The 21,114-nt window shown below is 39.0% G+C and overlaps 1 protein-coding gene and 1 pseudogene across 2 annotated transcripts; one reads left to right on the top strand and one right to left on the bottom strand.

The window, feature by feature from the left end:
* The first annotated feature begins 15,064 nt into the window (after window positions 1-15,064).
* Window positions 15,065-16,231, top strand: LOC143542646 (pentatricopeptide repeat-containing protein At1g80150, mitochondrial-like). The gene has a single exon (XM_077035189.1). It carries the CDS (start codon window positions 15,065-15,067, stop codon window positions 16,229-16,231), a length of 1,167 nt encoding a protein of 388 aa, XP_076891304.1.
* On the bottom strand, window positions 16,221-20,211 carry LOC143542645 (C2 domain-containing protein At1g53590-like; annotated as a pseudogene). The gene is made up of 9 exons (XR_013136932.1): window positions 20,073-20,211; window positions 19,783-20,001; window positions 19,598-19,693; window positions 19,209-19,493; window positions 19,076-19,117; window positions 18,926-18,974; window positions 18,150-18,242; window positions 17,887-18,070; window positions 16,221-17,245 (listed from the first exon to the last, which is right to left on the bottom strand). The product of XR_013136932.1 is annotated as a C2 domain-containing protein At1g53590-like (transcript).
* Window positions 20,212-21,114: the final 903 nt, after the last annotated feature.

Consider the following 21,114-nt stretch of genomic DNA (forward strand, 5'->3'; position numbering starts at 1 on the left):
AACGTCCTCGTTGGTCACGGACACATTGGTCACGGCTGGCTCACTCCAGGCCACCACTCCGAGTCCTCGTTGGTCACGGCCACGTTGGTCACGGCTGGCTTCCTCCAGGCCACCACTCCGAGGTTGGCTCTGATACCAATGTTACAAGCCAAACAGAAGAACTCAACCCAAAAGACTAGTCTGATAGGTGAGGGAACCCATTTGGCTTATAAACCCCACATCAGCTGCCCATACAACCGATGTGGGACAAATCTCATACCTTGCAGTGGTTTCAGTCCGTAACAATACACCCTCCTTAAAGGCCAACGTCCTCGTTGGTCACGGGCACGTTGGTTGATGTGGTCTAAAATATTCATATTATTATATAAATGTTTCCTATACTTTTATTACTTTTGAGCCAGGTTTTTTATGACTATTGTTTTTAGTGGTTCATATGTGAGTTTTTAACGGTTTTAAGAGGCAACAAGCTAATACGAGTGAAACAATTCAACATTAATTACTATTCAAATAATTACTATTAGAAACTTTAATATTGATAATATGAATGAGCAGAAATTTCTTTAAGCTAACTGTTTGTGATTTTTATAGGATTGAAATAAAAGTTATATTATTTAAACAATGATTTATTGTTTTAAATCTTGTTACAGGTCCATTAAAAGAAACAAATTAGTTCAACCAATGTATGGTTTCAAACGGAAATACTAAAGGAGCAACATTGGGCCTGTTTGAATGGATGATCATGCCTCATGTTTAAGTTAAGCCTAAACGAAAACTTGAAGCCCACAAAAGATTGGTGTTTAATCATAAAAAGGTTTAGGCCCATAATATTGAGGGGGTAACTAATATTTTGAGGAATTGGTGTGTCGGCTAAGGTGGCGTGAACTCTAAGAAAGAAAGATATAATAAAAAGACAGCAACATTATTTTTTGGAGTAGACCCGAGGGGGTAGAGGGAAATCACTAGGGGAGGCAGGCACAAGGAGAGAGGAGAACAGAAGAAGGGAAAGAGAAAGCGCATTGGTGTCCGGGTTCAACACCTACTCATCCAAGAATCCTTATTATTCGGTTTGAATTTATTATTTTAGTAATGAATTTATTATTTGAACCTATTTACTTTCTTTTGGTCTTGAATATGGTTGTTGGCTAAACCCTTAGACCGCCTAGGCTTATGATGAATTTTTGTTGACGTTTGATCTTGGCTTGGGTTTTATTTATCGTTATGGATTTGTGAACTAGTAAAAGGTTTAATTATATTGAGTTGATGCGTATGTGTACTTGAGGTTGTTTAATTAAGTTTTATTATTCATAGTTGCCTTGATTATTGTTTGTCATTAAGATAGGTTACTATTAGGTCATTTACTTTATGTCTTTGACTATTTTATGATTGACTTCGAATAAGATCATATGAATAATATTATTTAATCAAATAAACCTAAGTGTGCTGCTAACCTAAATAGCTGTAAGGTGCTAGGTTATTGATAGGTCTTTGTTGATCAGGATTGCTAGATTTAGTTCTTCGTAAGGAGTCTGTCTAGTTTTGATAGATTAACTTTGTCTATCGAGTCAAATGAATATATTAGGCTGCCTTTGATTTCCGCGCTGTAAGGTAGGATTTCGTATAAAGGAACTAGTTTGTAATTAATTAGGTGACCGTAAGGAAACTTAATTTTTAATACTGGTGTGTGTTAAAACTTATTAAAAACCCATAGGTATCTCTTGAGAAGGGTCAGGGGTCCTGTTCGGGTTTTCTCTTAGGTGTTTATTTTACGATCCCAGTTCCATAACTAAGTATTATCTCGGGTTAATTGATAACTGAAACTTAGGGGATTCTAGCCTAGGTGGTTGTTCATCATCATCTGAATTAAGTCCAAGTTCTAAGTTTAGTCGTCTTTAGTTTCCTTAATTAGTTTAAATTAGTTTATTAGTAAAATCCCCCTTAAACATAATATAAATAGTCGTGTTTGTAATTGAGTCTAATTTAGCTAGTTTAAGTAATTAAAAGAGTTTCGTGGGTTAGATATCCAGACTTACTTAGTTGTACTAGAGTTGACCGGTTCACTTGCCTGTTAGTAGTTTTAGTTAAGTTAAGAGTCTAGAATTATTACTTAGTGTCTAGATTAGCGTTTATTTAGTTAATAAATTAATAACTACTTTTAGCACATCATTGGTCACGGCTGGCTCACTCCAGGCCACCACTCCGAGTCCTCGTTGGTCACGGCTGGCTTCCTCCAGGCCACCACTCCGTGGGCCATCACTCCTAGGTTGGCTCTGATACCAATGTTACAAGCCAAACAGAAGAACTCAACCCAAAAGACTAGTCTGATAGGTGAGGGACTTGCAATTGTTACGGACTAAAACCATTGCAAGGTATTCGTTTGAGTCATGCAAAAATCTAATTAACCTAAGCAGCTAGGGTAAGTCAGGTATCGTATCCACCAGGAGTATGTGGTCAGTATGAAGTGAAATCAATTTCTAAACTTATGAAGTAACTCAATTAAAGTGCTGATCACACTAGCAAATGGTTTATATGTTGTAACAAGCAAGCAAGTAATCATGTGTTCAATCAATTAACAAAGACAAATCACATCCGGGAATCCAAGTAATTAACCTAACAACAAACTTATGCAACTTAACAGATTAACAATAACTGATTAACACCGATTGACTAACTAGACAAACCTTAGGCATCAACGCTTACTAACACACGGCACTGGTTGTCAAACAGTCCCTGCCAGTGTGACTCAACTAAGGGAAAGCGTATGCTTCATCACATTCAACTAGTTAAAACAACCCTACGAGCAATTATTATAGCAACCGGCAAACTAATCGTTCTGATCGACAAAAACCTAAACCGACTGAATGCACAACAATACTAAACATCAATACTCATAGATTAATCAAAGATCATTACAATCAATTCATTCTAAATACATGAGAAAAACTGAAAGATACAATACTCTACATCCCGGGTATGACTCGAAGAAACTAGCCGCGCATCGGCATCTCTCGGGCCTCGTTTATGATCTGGTAGGCCATTTAGGACACTTATAGATGATTGGGGATGGTCGGGACTTGCTCTTCTGCTCTGGAAATCGCCTGGAAGGTGAAGAATGGCGTCTCGGGTCGTCCAAATGTGTTATATAATAAAACCCTAACTTTCACGATTCTGGGGACCATCGCGTAGCGCGATGGCCTCCTCTCCTGGTCCATCGCGCTACGTGATGGACCAAAGTCAACGCAGGAACTTACAGGGCATCGCGTAGCGCGATGCCCCACCTTCAACACCCATCGCGCTACGCGATGGGCCTCTTTTCTCAGCACCTTCGTTTAACTGCCTCGGTAAGCGTGCTGGACATCCCGGGTCTTCATTCCATGCTCATACAGGTCCAAATTAAGCGCGTTAAGTACCTGTGACCTAAAACACAATTAACATGTATGAAGTACCAAAGTTCCTAAAATAAACGAGTAAAACAAATACGTTAACCCAAATAAATATGTACAAATAAACCAAACATCACATCCCCACACTTATCTTTTGCTTGCCCTCAAGCAAACTCTAAAGTAAACATTAACCGCCATCATAGGTCTACCAATTATCACCATTAATACTAGCAAGGTTTAAGGTCATACCCAGTTTCCCAGACTGACACTTTCTAGATTGACAACCCACGAATAAAGTTAATGCCACCATAAAACTATAGAATCGCCCTGACAAGTGTACTTTGTTTCCGGTTAGGGCATACATGTTCATACCCCTCACACTATCAACACTCCACTCGGTTCAATATCTGGACTAGCAAAAGATGTGCCAGTATATGTCTCTGCCCTCAATGTACCTAATATGAGTTACAACTTAATATGCTTGCAAGTCAGTCTTATCTCCACCGATTAACCACCGGTTGCATAAAGACTCGGACTAGGGTTTTGCTGAGGCTTAGGTTTGGGTGCAGATTAGGCTTATTTAGTGACTCAGGTGGATGAAACCCAGTTAAACAAACCAAAATACAGACTCACGAATACAAACGAACTAATTACATAATCAACTGCTATTTACAATTGAAATACTAACTGATAACTTCTTTTTGTCTTTTTCCTGATTTTTCAAATTTTTTTTCTTTTTTTTTTTTGCATCAATACTAACTAAAATAACTGATAATTACAACTCAGAACTTAACAATTTTACAACTCGTCTGACTAAGTACAACTTGATAAATATACAACTCGATAACGAACTGGATTTCATCACACGGGTAAAAATAAAATAAAGGCCAAGGCTGAAATGGTATGTAATGTTCAGTTTAACAAACGAAAAAGGAATATGGTCCAAACGGGCTCCTAGGGGATAATGTCGGGTAGGGACTTTATTTAGTAGGGAATTATGTACGGAATGGGTTTTCTAAAGTCCTAATCTCCATACAGGTGGTGGTATTAAGATCTCGAAAAGCATGTGACAAGCAAGTTCTAATTCTGTAAAACATACCGGTTTCCCTCAATAAATGCCATGACATATTTTATATCTATTATATAATATGTGTATTAAGTATATGGGCTAATCTCACAATATGTCTGGAAATATGGGCTGCTGATATGAAACATGTATACCCGTCCCCTTGACTCATTATCCCAGCCTAAACGATTCCATTTTCAACTTCTCATTTTAAAAACATTTGTCGGGAAAACTATCGAGAAGCTGAAAAAACCAACCATGACCAAAAACCTCTAACTTGGCGTTAATAACAATAAGTGACAGTTAATAACTTAAGTTTCTGAATACTGTTCGAGGTACTATCGGGCTAAAAATTTTCAATTGTCCCCCATCCCCACACTTGAGGTTGAGATTGTCCTTAATGTTAAAATAATAATAAAACAATTAATAATCATTTGGGGGACGGGGTTGAACTGACAGTTTTACTACTTAAAAACTCGGGGAACAAATGTGATGAATTAAAGCAAAATATACAATTACATTTCTAACAACTAAACTAAAAAAATAAAAAATACAACTACAAAATAGTTTATGAAACCGAAATCACCTGATAATAATGACAATGCAATGCTAACTCGGCCCACAACTCTCAACACACTCGTGACACACGTCTCCACCACTGACCAATTCTGTGTAACCAAATCTGAACAAATCTCGAGACATGTATAAGTAACCACTCACAAGTATAAGACTTAGGTCTTTCGAGAGTTAATATTATTATTATATTATAAAAATCATTACCGAGCCAAGCTAGTCAATTTCATAAAAAATTTTGTTAATTAATTAAAAATAATAAAAGACCTAACTCACTTTCCTAGGAATCACGGTTGCATTTAGCGTATGCAACAAGCCCTTTAAACCCCCCGGTAGCCCGGGTGGACGAGTGAGGTCTCATGAGGGTTTATAGTGAACACACCCATAAAGTTCCTAAAGCAACACAAACAAATATACAAATATATAAATATTATTATTAATTATATTATTATTATTTATGTATTTTTTTTTAAATTTCAGAGGTTCGTGGACCCATCGCGTAACGCAATGGGTCAGGTAAGCCAAGGTCGCGCTACGCGACCCAATTGATATGGAATTAGGGTTCAGAAACCATCGCGTAGCGCGATGGTTTCTGGTCTGGCGTCATCACGCTACGCGATGACGTCAGACGTCTGGGATGTCTCAGCCACCATCGCGTAGCGCGATGGTGAACTGTCCAAGGCCATCGCGTAGCGCGATGGTCCCCAGTGAACAGAAAGTTTTTGATGAATTGGGGTCGGGCATTTTCAGACCTGGTCACATTTCGATATCCCGACATTACCCTGAACACGTTTCTGAAGTCGGAATTTGCAATGCGTACCTGGATTGACGTGAAATTAACCAAATGCTTACCGAACCTCATGATACACACCTCACCAACAGCCTCCCCGCACTTAAGAAATGCTGCACAGAACTCGAGACCAAAGTCAAACAACGACACGATGAAAAGAAAATAAAATGGAACACACTTACAAACCCCGGGTTGCCTCCCAGTCAGTGCTGAATTGCGTGTCTACAACTCGACAATGCCTCGAATGCTTCAAGTAGCTTCATAAACCGGTGAGGTCACCATAGAACTCACTGATTTCTTTCCTCTCCTTCCTTTCCTCCTTTCCTTGCTGTCGGTTTCTCTCCATCTTTCATTTTAAAGCCTCTCTCATTCCAACCTTTATTCTCACTGCTACCCTTCAGGTCGTTCCTGTCAGTTACAAAACATCCCTCTCTTGTATGATTTGTGCATGATGGTATGCACTTGTCAACAAGAGGGTTAGTAGCATTTTCAAACAATAATAACCGCTTAACACGGTTCCCACACTTAATGCCCAAAAATCCCTCAGCACAATCAATTACCGCATGTGCTGTAGCAAGGAACGGCCTGCCCAGTATGACTTCAGATTGTTTAATATTACCCTTAGCATAATCAAGTACCAGGAAGTCAGCTGGGTAGCTAAAATCGTCCACTTGAACCATTACATTAGTGACCATGCCCCGGGGGTGTGTATGAGTTTGATTCGCCAACACCACGGTGGTGTTTACACTCTCTAACGGGCCAAACTCATACTGATCATATAAACTGCCGGGCATGACACTAACACATGCTCCAAGATCTAGAAGTGCCCGATCAATTTTGAAATCTCCAATTTGAATCGATAAAAGTGGCACTCCCGGTTCTTGGAGTTTACTTGATGTGGTATTATCCTCCACCTCCTCATCATCCGTGTTGGTCAATTTGGCATTTAAACACTTTTCACAAATGCAATTTTCAAAAAAAGTTGATTCATTAGAGTTTGATTTCAATTCATTTTGAGAAATTGTTTCCATTTGACCAACACATTCATTCTCATCATTAACATCATTCACCACCGCCTCAACAAACTGCGGTGGTGACTCAACTTCAACACAGGTAATTTCAAAATGAGGAAAAAGACTTACCGCGTTGATGTGCACACTGTTACTCTTCTTCGAGCTTGAGCTGGCATGTTGCGGGTTTACTGTGGTATCGCTTGGTAGCTGACCCTCGTTCTTCTGAAATCTCGCTACGTCTGCTGTGAGCTGACCAATCTGCTTTGACATCGCTTCTGCTGACTTGTCTCTCAACTCGAACTGTCTCTGCGTTTCCTTCTGATTATCAGTCACGAGCTTCAACAACGCATCGAGTTTCGAATGAATTGACTCGTCTGAATTTCCTGAACTACCATTCTCCTGGTCCTGATTCTGATTACCCGACGAACTGTTACCCTGGTAACCATCTCTGTTATACCCCCGACTGTTATATTGACTGTTCGAACCACCCTGACGGTAGCTGCTTTGCTGTCGGTTCTGACTGGACCCCTGAAAGTTCGGGTTCGACTGGTTCGACGTGTTCCCGTATTTGAAATTCGGGTGATTCCTTAGGCCCGGGTGATAAGTGTTCGAATTGAACCCTTAGCCCTTGGACTCCCCGTACGCATAACTGACTTCCTCCTCATCGGTATACTCGTCATCATCGAACCCGGGGCAATCTTCAACCTTATGCCCCAACTCGCCACAATCTGAACAAACCGAGAATTTAACCCCGACTTTACCAACCTCTTTCTTCTTTTCTTTCCGATAACTCGCGAGTTCGCGTTCCAATTCTGCAATTCTGACTGACTCGCTCGAAGCTGATTTAACTGTTCGGGTAACCCCGACTTTTCGTCTTCGTTCAGCTGCTGCTTCTGACTTCGAATCCTCACTCATAAACTCAAGGAAATCCCAATCATCTTCCTCGGGTTGGTTTAACAGTTGACCATTACATGATGCCTTCAAATACTTCCTATCATCGTAAGTCAACCCGTCAACGAAACATTTCACTAACTCCCACAACTCAATCTGGTGGTGCGGGCATTTCCTGATCATCTCCTTATAACGAATAAATGCCTCATGAAATAACTCACCCGGTGACTGTGCACAATGTCGAATCTCCATTCAGGCTTCGTTAGTTTTCGACTGCGAATGATACTCGTTAAGGAAAACCTGCTGCATCTCGGCCCAGCTATCAATACTGTGCATCGGTAGCGAGTTGAACTAGTGTTTTGCCTTGTCTTTTAATGAAAACTGGAACAACCGCAACCGAACCTCATCCTGATCATAAGTACCATCACCAATAGACCCGCAAATAGCTGAAAAATCTGACAAGTGTGAATACAGGTCTTCTGATCCCAGTCCGTGAAAATGAGGAACTATGTTGATGTAGGACGGACGAGATTTAAATGTCGGTTGTCCCTGAATACGCACCTGTGGGACAATCGGTGATGCACCATCTGAAATAGCCGGTCTGAACCGACTGTTAACACCCTGAACCGGAGGCATGTAATTCCTTTGTCTAGCCCTCAGTTCCTCAAAACCTCCCCGATTAACCTGAATCGGTTGTCTCTGTTCTTCCCGATACCTGCCTATACCACCTCGATCAAGATTTCTGTTCCTCCACCTATTACCTCTCACCCTAACCGGTTCCTCAACCTCATCAACACGCAAACCCGCATTTTCATTTCTCGGGTCAAATTCCTCCTCATCTCCCTCTTCTTCATCATCAGTGTGAATACTGACATGGTTAAACTCTTGAGTAATCTTCTGTCGGTGACGAGGGGTATTGTTCGGGGCTGATGGCCCGGGTCTGTCATGGTTTTGGTTTCGGTTTCTGGAGTGTCGGGCTGAATTTTGGGGTTGTTGATTGGTGTTTATTGGTGGTGGTGGATCATTGTTTGGTGGATATAGTTCGGGTTGGAAAACGTTAATTTCGGGTGGTGGGTCTTGATTTTGGTTTTGGTTCTGACCTTTCATATCTGGCTGTCGGATCTGAGCTTGGTTCTGCCGAGCTAACCGTTCGATTTCTGGCTCGTAAATCAGTGGAGAATTTCTTCCTGAATGGCGGGTGTGCATAAACTTGTTACCTGCACAAATAACACACCCCGCGTAAAATGGGGAAATAAAACTAAACTAAAAATAAAAATAACAACTAAATTAAACTAAACTAACTAAGAAATCAATTAATCACACAAACACTAAGTGCACTAACTCCCCGGCAACGGCGCCATTTTGATGACTGTCGTTTGAGTCATGCAAAAACCTAATTAACCTAAGCAGCTAGGGTAAGTCAGATATCGTATCCACCAGGAGTATGTGGTCAGTATGAAGTGAAATTAATTTCTAAACTTATGAAGTAACTCAATTAAAGTGCTGATCACACTAGCAAATGGTTTATATGTTGTAACAAGCAAGCAAGTAATCACGTGTTCGATCAATTAACAAAGACAAATCACACCCGGGAATCCAAGTAATTAACCTAACAGCAAACTCATGCAACTTAACAGATTAACAATAACTGATTAACACCGATTGACTAACTAGACAAACCTTAGGCATCAACGCTTACTAACACACGGCACTGGTTGTCAAACAGTCCCTGCCAGTGTGACTCAACTAAGGGAAAGCGTATGCTTCATCACATTCAACTAGTTAAAACAACCCTACGAGCAATTATTATAGCAACCGGCAAACTAATCATTCTGATCGACAAAAACCTAAACCGACTGAATGCACAGCAATACTAAACATCAATACTCATAGATTAATCAAAGATCATTACAATCAATTCATTCTAAATACATGAGAAAAACTGAAAGATACAATACTCTACATCCCGGGTATGACTCGAAGAAACTAGCTGCGCATCGGCATCTCTCGGGCCTCGTTTATGATCTGGTAGGCCATGTAGGACACTTATAGATGATTGGGGATGGTCGGGACTTGCTCTTCTGCTCTGGAAATCGCCTGGAAGGTGAAGAATGGCGTCTCGGGTCGTCCAAATGTGTTATATAATAAAACCCTAACTTTCACGATTCTGGGGACCATCGCGTAGCGCGATGGCCTCCTCTCCTGGTCCATCGCGCTACGTGATGGACCAAAGTCAACGCAGGAACTTACAGGGCATCGCGATGCCCCACCTTCAACAACCATCGCGCTACGCGATGGGCCTCTTTTCTCAGCAACTTCGTTTAACTACCTCGGTAAGCGTGCTGGACATCCCGGGTCTTCATTCCATGCTCATACAGGTCCAAATTAAGCGCGTTAAGTACCTGTGACCTGAAACACAATAAACATGTATGAAGTACCAAAGTTCCTAAAATAAACGAGTAAAACAAATACGTTAACCCAAATAAATATGTACAAATAAACCGAACATCAGGGACTTGTCCCACATCGGTTGTATGGGCAACTGATGTGGGGTTTATAATCCAAATGGGTTCCCTCACCTATCAGACTAGTCTTTTGGGTTGAGTTCTTCTGTTTGGTTTGTAACATTGGCATCAGAGCCAACCTCGGAGTGGTGGCCCATGGAGTGGTGGCCTGGAGGAAGCCAGCCGTGACCAACGAGGACTCGGAGTGGTGGCCCGGAGTGAGCCAGCCGTGACCAACGAGGATGTTGGCCCTTAAAGAGGGTGTATTGTTACGGACTGAAACCATTGCACGGTATGGGGGTTTATAAGCCAAATGGGTTCCCTCACCTATCAGACTAGTCTTTTGGGTTGAGTTCTTCTATTTGGCTTTAGTCTTTTGGATTGAGTTCTTCTGTTTGGCTTGTAAGCCAAACAGAAGAACTTAACCCAAAAGACTATTCTGATAGGTGAGGGAACCCATTTGGCTTATAAACCCAACCTCAGTTGCCCATACAACCGATGTGGGACAAGTCCCATACCGTGTAATGGTTTCAGTCCGTAACAATACACCCTCCTTAAGGGTCAACTTCCTCGTTGGTCACGACTGGCTCACTCCAGGCCACCACTCTGTGGGCCACCACTCCGAGTCCTCGTTGGTCACGACCACGTTGGTCACGACTGGCTTACTCCAGGCCACCACTCCGAGTTTAGCTCTGATACCAATGTTACAAGCCAAACAGAAGAACTCAACCCAAAAGACTAGTCTTTTGTGTTGAGTTCTTCTGTTTGGTTTGTAACATTGTTACAGACTGAAACCATTGCAAGGTATGGGACTTGTCCCACATCGGTTGTATGGGCAACTGATGTGGGGTTTATAAGCCAAATGAGTTCCCTCACCTATCAGACTAGTCTTTTGGGTTGAGTTCTTTTGTTTGGTTTGTAACATTGGTATCAGAGCCAACCTCGTAGTGATGGCCCGCGGAGTGGTGGCCTGGAGGAAGCCAGCCGTGACCAACATGACCGTGACCAACGAGGACTCGGAGTGGTGGCCCACGGATTGGTGGCCTAGAGTGAGCCAGCCGTGACCAACGTGGCCGTGACAAACGAGGAAGTTGGCCCTTAAGGAGGGTGTATTGTTAGGGATTGAAACCATTGCAAGGTATGAGACTTGTCCCATATCGGTTGTATGGGCAACTGATGTGGGGTTTATAAGCCAAATGGGTTCCCTCATCTATCAGACTAGTCTTTTGGGTTGAGTTCTTCTGTTTGATTTGTAACATATTTTTGTAGGTATATATCAGAGTAGTGGAAGAGAATACAAGTAAGAGATTAGTGAAGATGACAAAGTGACCCTCAATATTTATCTACTAAATCATCCATCGTCTTTATAATTATTTAAAAAAGAAAAGAGAAAAGAAATTAATTTTAGGGTAGTTGAGACGAGTCTTGCTTGTGATTAAAGTGTTTTAAGATACGTAGTTAAAAGTATAAATTAGTGTTGTAAAAGTCGGATTCCAAGACATTGGAATCGGCGATTACCCGGTCCTCGGACCTACATCTTGGCGACTTTTTCCAACTTGGTCACGATCAAACTCGGTTAAGAGTCGGTCTACTAGACCCTAATTCTATCACAAACACGATGAATTGTTTCAAATTGTTGTTTTAAGCATGTATAATTTTGAATTATGCTTATATTTCACAAGAATTATGTTTATTTTGATGTGAATTATGCTTGTTTTGACATATATATAATATTCAATAATTAATTTTTGTTATTTTATCATGCCCGAGTACTCACCGACTATTCCCTCCAAGGGGGTCGGCCGTCTAGGGACCGCCTACGCACCTAGCGACTTTCGCAACATTGATATAAATAAATTGACAATGCAAGATTGATAGAACTTGAGGTACATAAGAGGCGCATCCCTTCCCCCTAAAGCCGTTGAAACTTTGACAAGTTTGTCGCGATCAACATTTTTTATATGGGTTGTTATTTATGCATCCTTTTGAGTATAAACTAATGTATATTTTCTTTTGTATTTTTCCCTAAAGGATATACGAAAACCATATCCCTTCCCTTTTATACAATCGTGCTTTATCCTCTTTAAAATACCACCTCTTTAAAATATCACAAAAAAGTTTCAACAACCGGTAATACTTGGTTCTAATTGTGGCAAAACAAACCAAAATGGGTCAGGATGAAACAAAAGAATTTTACAAGAAGGTCAAGATTGGTTGGGAAAAAACTAGTGACTTTTGTTTATGGGTTAGAATGGACTATTAAACAAGCTCCATCCAATTTTATCTCAAACAAAACCTACGAAACCGAATAGAAATCGAGAAATCGAAACTGAACAGAAACCGAAAACATTGAAACCGAATAGCTACCGAAACGAAAAAAAGCAAAACCGAACCGGGGAAAAAACCAGAAAAACCGAACCTGAATCGAGACAAAACCGAATTTTATTTTTTTTAAATGAGCGAGGACGATGAGAAAAACATTTTAGTTATTTTACTTTTTGCGTTTTTTATTTATATTTTGAGTTATTAATTTTTTGAATTTTTGTTGGAGAAGTTTTTGAAACTCTTTGTATTTTAACCTTTATTTGGGTCAAAATGGGTTAACTTTACCCATCTTGACCCATACCCGTCATAACCCTCTATTTTAAAAAAAAACTTATTCTGACCCAAACCTATTCCAAATTCAACCTAACCCATTCATATTGCCACCTCTACTTGATTCAATAAAATTGCATATCTAAAATAGGATGTGGCTGGTAAAAATAGGCCTGGACCGAACCCAAAACCAAGGAATCACTAATTTTTAAGTCAAAAACCTGACATATTCGATTTGGCTCGGGCCAGTCTCAATCAGGCAGTGATTGTGGAATGGATAATTAGGTCTGACCTTAACATTGGTAACTTGAAGTGATGTGGCGTGCTTTAACTTAAGCAAGGCTAGCACAACACATAGCCTAATTAGGCGTTTTTGCTTGCTACAAGCTAGACTACGATGGCACCTGGAACTCTGGAAGACAGACAGCCAAAATGTGAGCCCGACTTTTATTTTAACTTCTTTCTTTTATTAATAAACAATAAACTAGTTTTATAAATATTTTATTTATATACAATCTTGTAAAAGGTTTGCAAAATTTAAGAATTTCTTTAAAGAATTCATACGCATCTAGACAATGATATAAAATTTTGACAATGTGGACAATATAAGTATAAATGGGAAAAATTAGATGAATAATAGAGATATTAGGTGAAGGATGAAGCATATATATGATTGTTATTACATATCTATTTCTTAAATATTTTATCATTTGTTCATGAACAACATGCCAAATTAATGTTCCAACGTATTTAAAAAGAATAAATTCATCAATTTTATGATCATCGTGTTTTAGGTTATTTATATTTTATTTTACTAAGACAAGATTATGAAATTAGTAATATAATTAAATCAGGCCGGTCTCCACATTTTTATTATATGGGCTGTTTGTATTAACAATGAGGCAGGCTGCAACATATATAGTTTAATAATCCATGTTTTATTAAATATTTAACAGCCAACAACTAGAGGGTTTATGATTTAAGTATGATCATCTTATGGTGCACTTATGAAAATGGAAGCTACTGCCGTCACAACATTTGCTTTCATATTTGCTGCCTCAGCGGTCACGGTGGCGGTCACGCTTTGTTATAAAGGTGGCAACGGCCCCGGAAGTCACTACCAGAAGACACCCCACAAGAAAGTTGTGAGTACAGACTTAGAAACCGGGGGTGGTCATGTGGACCCTGATATAAGGAAGAACTTAGCGGCTGCACCTATGGCGACTTGTGGTGGTGGAGACGGTGGTGATGATGGTTGAGTCAAAAGAATAATGTTGATTCTCTTTTTATTATGTTTACGTGGTGAGAAGTCTATGTCTCGTCTTTGTCTATTGTATTGTCTTCTTTCCACAACTTTGTGTAATAATGTAAACAATGTGGATATGTTGAGTTTGGGCACAATGTTTAGACAAATTCACAAATCACAATCTATGAATTCTTTTTATTTCTTTTTAATATGCACTTAGATATACATTTCTCTTTTTATTTCTTTTTAATATGCACTTAGATATACGCTTAATCTATTTAAGTAGCCCAACATATAGTATAATTTTGTGGGCACTCATAATGATCAATCACCAATTGTGTTAGAATGGTTGTGAAAACACCAAAGAAATGTGTAATAGAAGAACACGAATGTGTAATATTCATTACGAGCAAGAACCGAAACCAATTACAAAAAGGAATTGCAAAATGATCGACTAATCTACACGATTGAAGTTGAGCCACTTAACAACTATACTTAAAACTTGTCACAACAGGGGGCGATCACACACGCACACATAATATTTATAAGAAAAAAAGGTTGGGCGACAACAGGTGGCGATCACATCCTTTATTTTCTATCTCAGGTAATTTCCTTAGTATGGCAAAAAGAAACATTTGTTATGATAAAATGCCATTTATCATTGACGTCAAAGATAATGATTCCACTAAGGAGTTATATGACAATCTTGTATTGAACTAATATCAGGCCAGACTAATTAAAATATATCCTTTGAATATTGTCTTTTAAACTTAATCATTAAAATGCCATGAGCCATTAAAAGGTGTTACAAAACACACTTTGCATCTGATTGATTCAGAGATAGCCTCTTAATAGAATAATATAGAGGCTATCAAGCCGTGTAGAAATCGGTTTAGGATAAAATAAAAAAAACAGGGTCAAATTACTAATTTAAGCTGTTCTATTAGCCCCAGCAATTTGTGAGCTTCTTCATGGTTCCTTCGAATCAAACCTAAAAACAGTAACAATGATTTGTCGTTCAATCTGTATTCGCAGAGTTCATCACTTCTTCATTCGATCAGCACATTCAATTGCTTCACTTGATTCCTGTAGAAAACCAGAGTCTCTAGATTTACGAAATCATAAAGACTGGCTAAGCCCAACTGAAGTAATCAAGATTTTCGAAACCCTAAAAGACCCCAATTCCACCCTCAATGTTCTCGATCAACTCTCCAAGCGCAAAGATTATAAACCCAATGAAGCCCTATACACATCAGTAATAAACAATCTTTCAAAAGCCAAGAACTTTGATGGAATTGAACAGGTGATGAAACGAATCAAACTTGAAAAAAGGTGCAGGCTTTCTGATGGGTTTTTCTATAATGTGATCAGGGCTTACGGGCTGGGTGCAGGTCGGATAAACCGAGCGATAGAGACCCTTTTTGATATGCCGAGTTATGGTTGCAGGCCGACGGTTAAAACGTTTAATTTTGTGTTGAATTTGCTTGTGAATACCAAGAATTTTGATGTGATTCATGAGGTTTACACGAGTGCTGGGAGGTTAGGGGTAGAGATTGATTCGTGTTGTTTGAATATTATGATCAAGGGCTTGTGTAAAAATGGGGATGTTGATGCTGCATGCCACGTGTTCGATGAAATGCCTAAACAAGGGTGTCAGCCGAATGTGAGAAGTTTCTCGGCTTTGATGCACGGGTTGTGTGAAAACAATCGTGTTGAAGAAGCGTTTTCGTTATTGGAGAAGATGGAAATTGCGGGAATTGAGCCGGATACAATCTTGATGAACGTACTGATTTCGGGTTTAAGGAAGAATGGTAAAGTTGAAGAAAGTATTGAGCTTTTTAAAACCATGTTGCTAAAAGGATGTGAACCCGTGGCTAGCACTTACCAAGAGGTTTTGTATGCTTTGCTCGATAGTCGAAAGTACACCGAGGCTATGAATTTAACACGAAAGATGTCATCGAAGAAGATGGTTTCGAGTTTTAACTCGTACAAGTCGTTAATCAGTGGTCTTTGTGAAGAAAACCGCGTGGAAGATATCGGTTTGGTGTTGAAACAAATGATAGAAGATCGTTTTGTACCAAAATTAGCAATGTGGAAACAAATCCTTCATTGTATAATCTCTGATAACACAACTGTTGACAAACTAGCATTAAAAATCAACAAAATTTGTTAAATCTGTTATTAACACTTCCATTTACATATATTTAATAAAAAGAAGTACAACAAAGTATAATCTTTCAAGACTCTAGTAATGGGCTTTCAAGATTATCATCAAGATTTGTTTCATCATCCTCCACATCATCATCCTCGGTGCTATGCGGACTCACATCTCCTTCAACTCCAAAACCAGGGGATGGAATCGAACCGTCAAAAGAAGAATCAGACTCCACCGCCATGTCAGCATCTCTTCTCATTCTAGACCCTTTACCCGAAAAGGCATGCCTCATGCTTCGTGCTGAGTTTCCTGCATGTTTCAGAATTCGTTTAGCCACATCTTTCACTTTCCTATTATTTGGGCTTTCGGGCGCGCTTCCATCCAGCTTCGGGTCAACTGGGGACAAAATATTATCTTCCATGACCAAGTTGACCGTGACTCCGTTATCATTAACAGCCCTAACATTTTGCCGTGGAGACGGAGACTGTGATTCCCAGTTATTCTCACTATCCACCACCTTTAAACCTTTAAATCTTTCATTATCATTTTTAAGCGTTCGGTTCAAAACCAACCCGATTTTACTTAGCCCTCTTTTAACCCGGCTTCTTGCGCTCATTCTGTTACCATCAAAACTATCATCAGAGAAACTTGCATCATCTAGAAATGATCCAGATTTTGTGGTGGAGCCCACCGACTCACTACCCTTTTTCAACCCTGCTTTTCTTTCTGGGCTCCCAAACTTGTGGGACCCCTGTGCCCGGATGGTGGACCCATATACCGGTGGCCCGTTGACCTTTAACGTCAATCGGTTCAAAGTCATCTGCCAGTTTATGGGCCGGGTCAGTTGCAAACGATTCTTCCTTCAACTCACCTGATGTGACATCAGTGTCGCATGGTAGTTCGGTAACCTTTGTGTCCACTTCAATTATTCTTATCGCGGTGTGTAATCGTCCGGTTTTGATGTTATGGAGAGGTAGCCACATGTCATGTCTCTGGCCGTCTCTAAGATCATTGATCTTTATAGAACAGTCGCTAAAACAAAAGATGGAAATCATATAAGCACCAAGATTAGATTTGGGGTGTTATACTGTTATTGAAACTGAAATAACCGACCCGTAACTGATATTACCGAATTCAACCCAAAATCGATTATCTGGCATCATGTTTGTTCAAAATCGAATTCTCGGTTTCGGTTTTGCATTTACCGAAAACTGAAAAAATAGAACCATTTTTTATAACCGAACATGATCCGGTTAATCAGATGATTTGGCTTATGTTTTTTTAAAAACCGAATTTTCTGTTTGGTCTCGGTTTTGGTGAACCAAAGACCGAAAATACTGAGTCGACCGATGTTTATAACCGAACCCGACCCATAAAACAGACTTTAGTTATTGATTTTGTGGATTGTAATTTTTATTTTTTGAATGTTAAATCAATTTATGAAATTTTATAAATGGTGTGGCCCAAAATTTAGGCCAAAATGGCAAAACCGAAAAACCGAAACTGAACCAAATTCATTGTGAAAAATGAAAAACCGAAACTGAATGGTTTCAAAAACCCGAACCCGAATTTTCGGTTTTTTGTTCAATTTGAGCCAAAACCGACCCAAAGAGACCAATGCAGACCCTTAGATTAGATACCGAAACACGAGTTTGATAAAGATAATAACCAACCCTAGGATGTCATCAATAAAGTGATCTTTGTTACGGACTTGTATGATTAGAAGATTGGGCGATTCCCATGTGGTAATTGGGATCTTGAATTCTTCTTGCCATTTTGGGGATAACGTCTTCCTTTGTGTTTTGGTTCTAAATCTATATGCACCAAGCTGACCCTTTACATAAGGGTCAGCTAGCCCTGTAAAGAGTTCATTTCTAGTTACTTATTTAGTGATTGAAATGGGCTTGAAAGATTTTGCACTTTTTTTATGAGTTACCGTTCATGTCGGACGGTTTCATGTCTGATGCTGCAACGATCTCCACCAAGGCGTACGCAACGGGCTCTTTCGCGTCAACAGAAAACCAAGATTCTGAAAATAGAGATTGGTTAGAATAAAAAGGTGGTAAGGTTGTCGGGTCAAAACAGGTTGGCGGATTAAATTGCGCAACCCGAACACAACCATATTTTTATTTGTGTCAAAAGCATCAACCCTGGCCCTCGCACACTTAAAACTGTGTTAACCCAAACACAGGTTGCTTTGACCCATTTATCTAAACGTGTCAAATGGGTTGGCGGGTAATAATCAAGTTGTAAACGTGTTAACTGGGTACATGGGTTGTAAAAAATGGGTTAGTGGGTTGACCTGTTTAACTAAGAGGGCTAAACAGGTCAACCCGAACACGACCCATTTTATTAAAGGGTCATCCTAAACACGACCTTCTTTTTAAATAGTTTAGATATGCCAACCCAAAACCTGATTATTTCCGTTTCGTGTTTCGGGTCTTGTCAAAATTGCCAACCATCATTTTAGCAGAATTTGAAATAAACCAGGTCATTTGGGATGCATTGACCTGCAAATAATCTTTTTCTTCTCTAATTTCTACAAATACTGTCTTCATACTTCCTATTGTTTGGCAACAATATTGTGATTATATGTTTGATCTCTTCGACCCATTTTATTAAAAACAAAACAAAATTAGCTGACCTTAAGTAAATAGATCAAAACCAACAACTTTGAATTCTCAATTATTTATAGTCTGTAAATAAAGTTACCTGGCTGAGGTGAAACAAGTTTCTCAATATCCACTACCAACATATTAGGCTGCAAAATCAGTCAACACTTTATTTAGAACCGTTTTATGTGTTTCCTATTCACGCATCTAAACATACATACATATATCAGAAAAGTCTAAAGCAAATCACCTCAACAAGCGTCTCCTCGAATGCAAGTGTGAGAAGCTTATCCTAAACAAGTAAGAAAACATATTAAACTCACAAGCTGTTTGCGCGCCCGTGTGTCTGAGATAGAGATTTCAGGTGAATCTAATATACTAACCAGCCATCCAGCAATCCCGGGTAGTTCAGTAACATCAAACCCATGAGCAAAAATAGGTTTCACGGTCACCTGAAAGTATGGCGGTTCAAGAAAACACACCCGCAACCGCCCTAAATAAGGCCATGTTGGCACAAACTTCACCCCAAGTAACACCTTTCCTTCAATATGCATTCCTGTTAAATGCATCTTCGTCCACATTCCAAACCCTAACCTTTTCGTCAATTTCACAGCAAGTATCGCGTTCATGTCATCGGCTGTCCGAAAATTTATCCCTAACTCAAGAACCTTAAAACAATAATAATCATATCAACTTAGAAAGTACCAAAATAAACTGAATATTATTATTATTTCAAATCCCATTTTTGAGACAGCAAGGTAACACAATATACCAAATGATCATCACCGGTCGATTGCCGACAAACTCTCATTTCTGTAAACATAGGTGGAGATCTTCCTAGGTAAAAATTCTGAATCACAGCTTCTTTCTACAATAACATAACTTTGATTAATAATTAATAACCAAAAAGAAAAATTGCAACAAATTAAAAAGAGTAAAGAAAATAAAGAATCATACAACAGTCCATGGTTTATACTTTTGCAAGAACCAAGGCACAATTGGTAGCAAAATCTTTTGTGACACAATATCTTCCATAAATATAGGCCAAATCCTTTCAATAGTATGGCTCAGCCACCGAACCGATTCCGAATCCGAAAGAACCCTCTTTTGGTTAGCCTGTTTCCTCTCCTCGAACTGCACTCTTCTTTTTAACCTCATTGCATACCGATCATGAACCTTAAAAAAACAAAAACATGTTCTAAACCAAACGTAAGTTTGTTGTCCTACTAATGTAATGTAGGAGTTACCAGATACAAATATATGAAAGAGATGAAGTACACCAATGGATGACAGTAATTAAAAGAAGAGAGTAACCAAATCAAACACAAGATAATGCCCACGTGGTACACAATTGAATCATGTTTTACATCCATTTGTAAAATCTGCAATGTTATGTTGCTTGAAACCCAGATCAGAAAAACATAATTAATTAATGAAAATGCAGAGGATTGGATTATTTGGAATGGGGGTAATGCTTATGTCAGTGGATTTCTTTTCTTTTTTAATAAAGAAAGTGAAGGTAGGATTGAAGAATGGAGTGGTTAAATACTTAACTTTTGATTATTTTAATGATGTGGTGACCTAGGACAGATCTTCTTCGTCCTGCTACATTTGCCCACTCGGCAATCTGCCAGCAATTGTACGTCTCGTTTGTAGAATTAAAACGGTTAGTTTAATTGAATTTTAGTTCATTTGTGTGGGCTTTTAATAAATTGCATTTCTGCCATTTCTTAAAATAGGTACCATGTTTAATTTTGGTATAAACTAAAGAATGCTACACCTTGGAAAATATGGCTTAATTTATGAAGTTAAAAAAAAAATTGTAGTGAATACTTGTGGTGGAGTTATTGAGTTAAAGAACTTTTTGCTGTGAATTTAGTTTCTTTGGTAATGGATTTATCACCGACAATCGTTAAAGGATTCGGGTTGGTCATGTCACATAATGGAAATGTAATATCACAACAAAAGTACATCTTCAATATTTAATAAGATACAAAGTCATTGTTCACAACGGTTTTCATGTTTTTAAATGATTAATAATATCTTCAAGATTATAAAAAAAATCATTTTAAATAAACAAAAACAAGAATCGTTGATATAATTACCATCCATCTGGTTAAGCAATTAAATTCTTCTTCACATGCTTCATTGAAGAAAAACATCCATCAACACTTGTGCAACCGGTAGAACTGATGATTGTCAATAATATTGGGCCGGGGTCGAACGAACATAGCAAAGACAAGATTGCAAGGAACTCAAAGGCTGATGGTTTTTTTCTTTTGTCCATAT

The sequence above is a fragment of the Bidens hawaiensis genome, unplaced genomic scaffold, assembly GCF_021521415.1.
Source record: "Bidens hawaiensis isolate Kalapana, Puna unplaced genomic scaffold, B.hawaiensis_p1.1 tig00012953_1, whole genome shotgun sequence".
In the NCBI taxonomy this organism is placed as follows: Eukaryota; Viridiplantae; Streptophyta; class Magnoliopsida; order Asterales; family Asteraceae; genus Bidens; species Bidens hawaiensis.

What these genes read in the sequence shown, in the direction of transcription:
- LOC143542646 (XM_077035189.1), top strand. Translation starts at nt 15,065, where the DNA reads ATGATTTGTCGTTCAATCTGTATTCGCAGAGTTCATCACTTCTTCATT.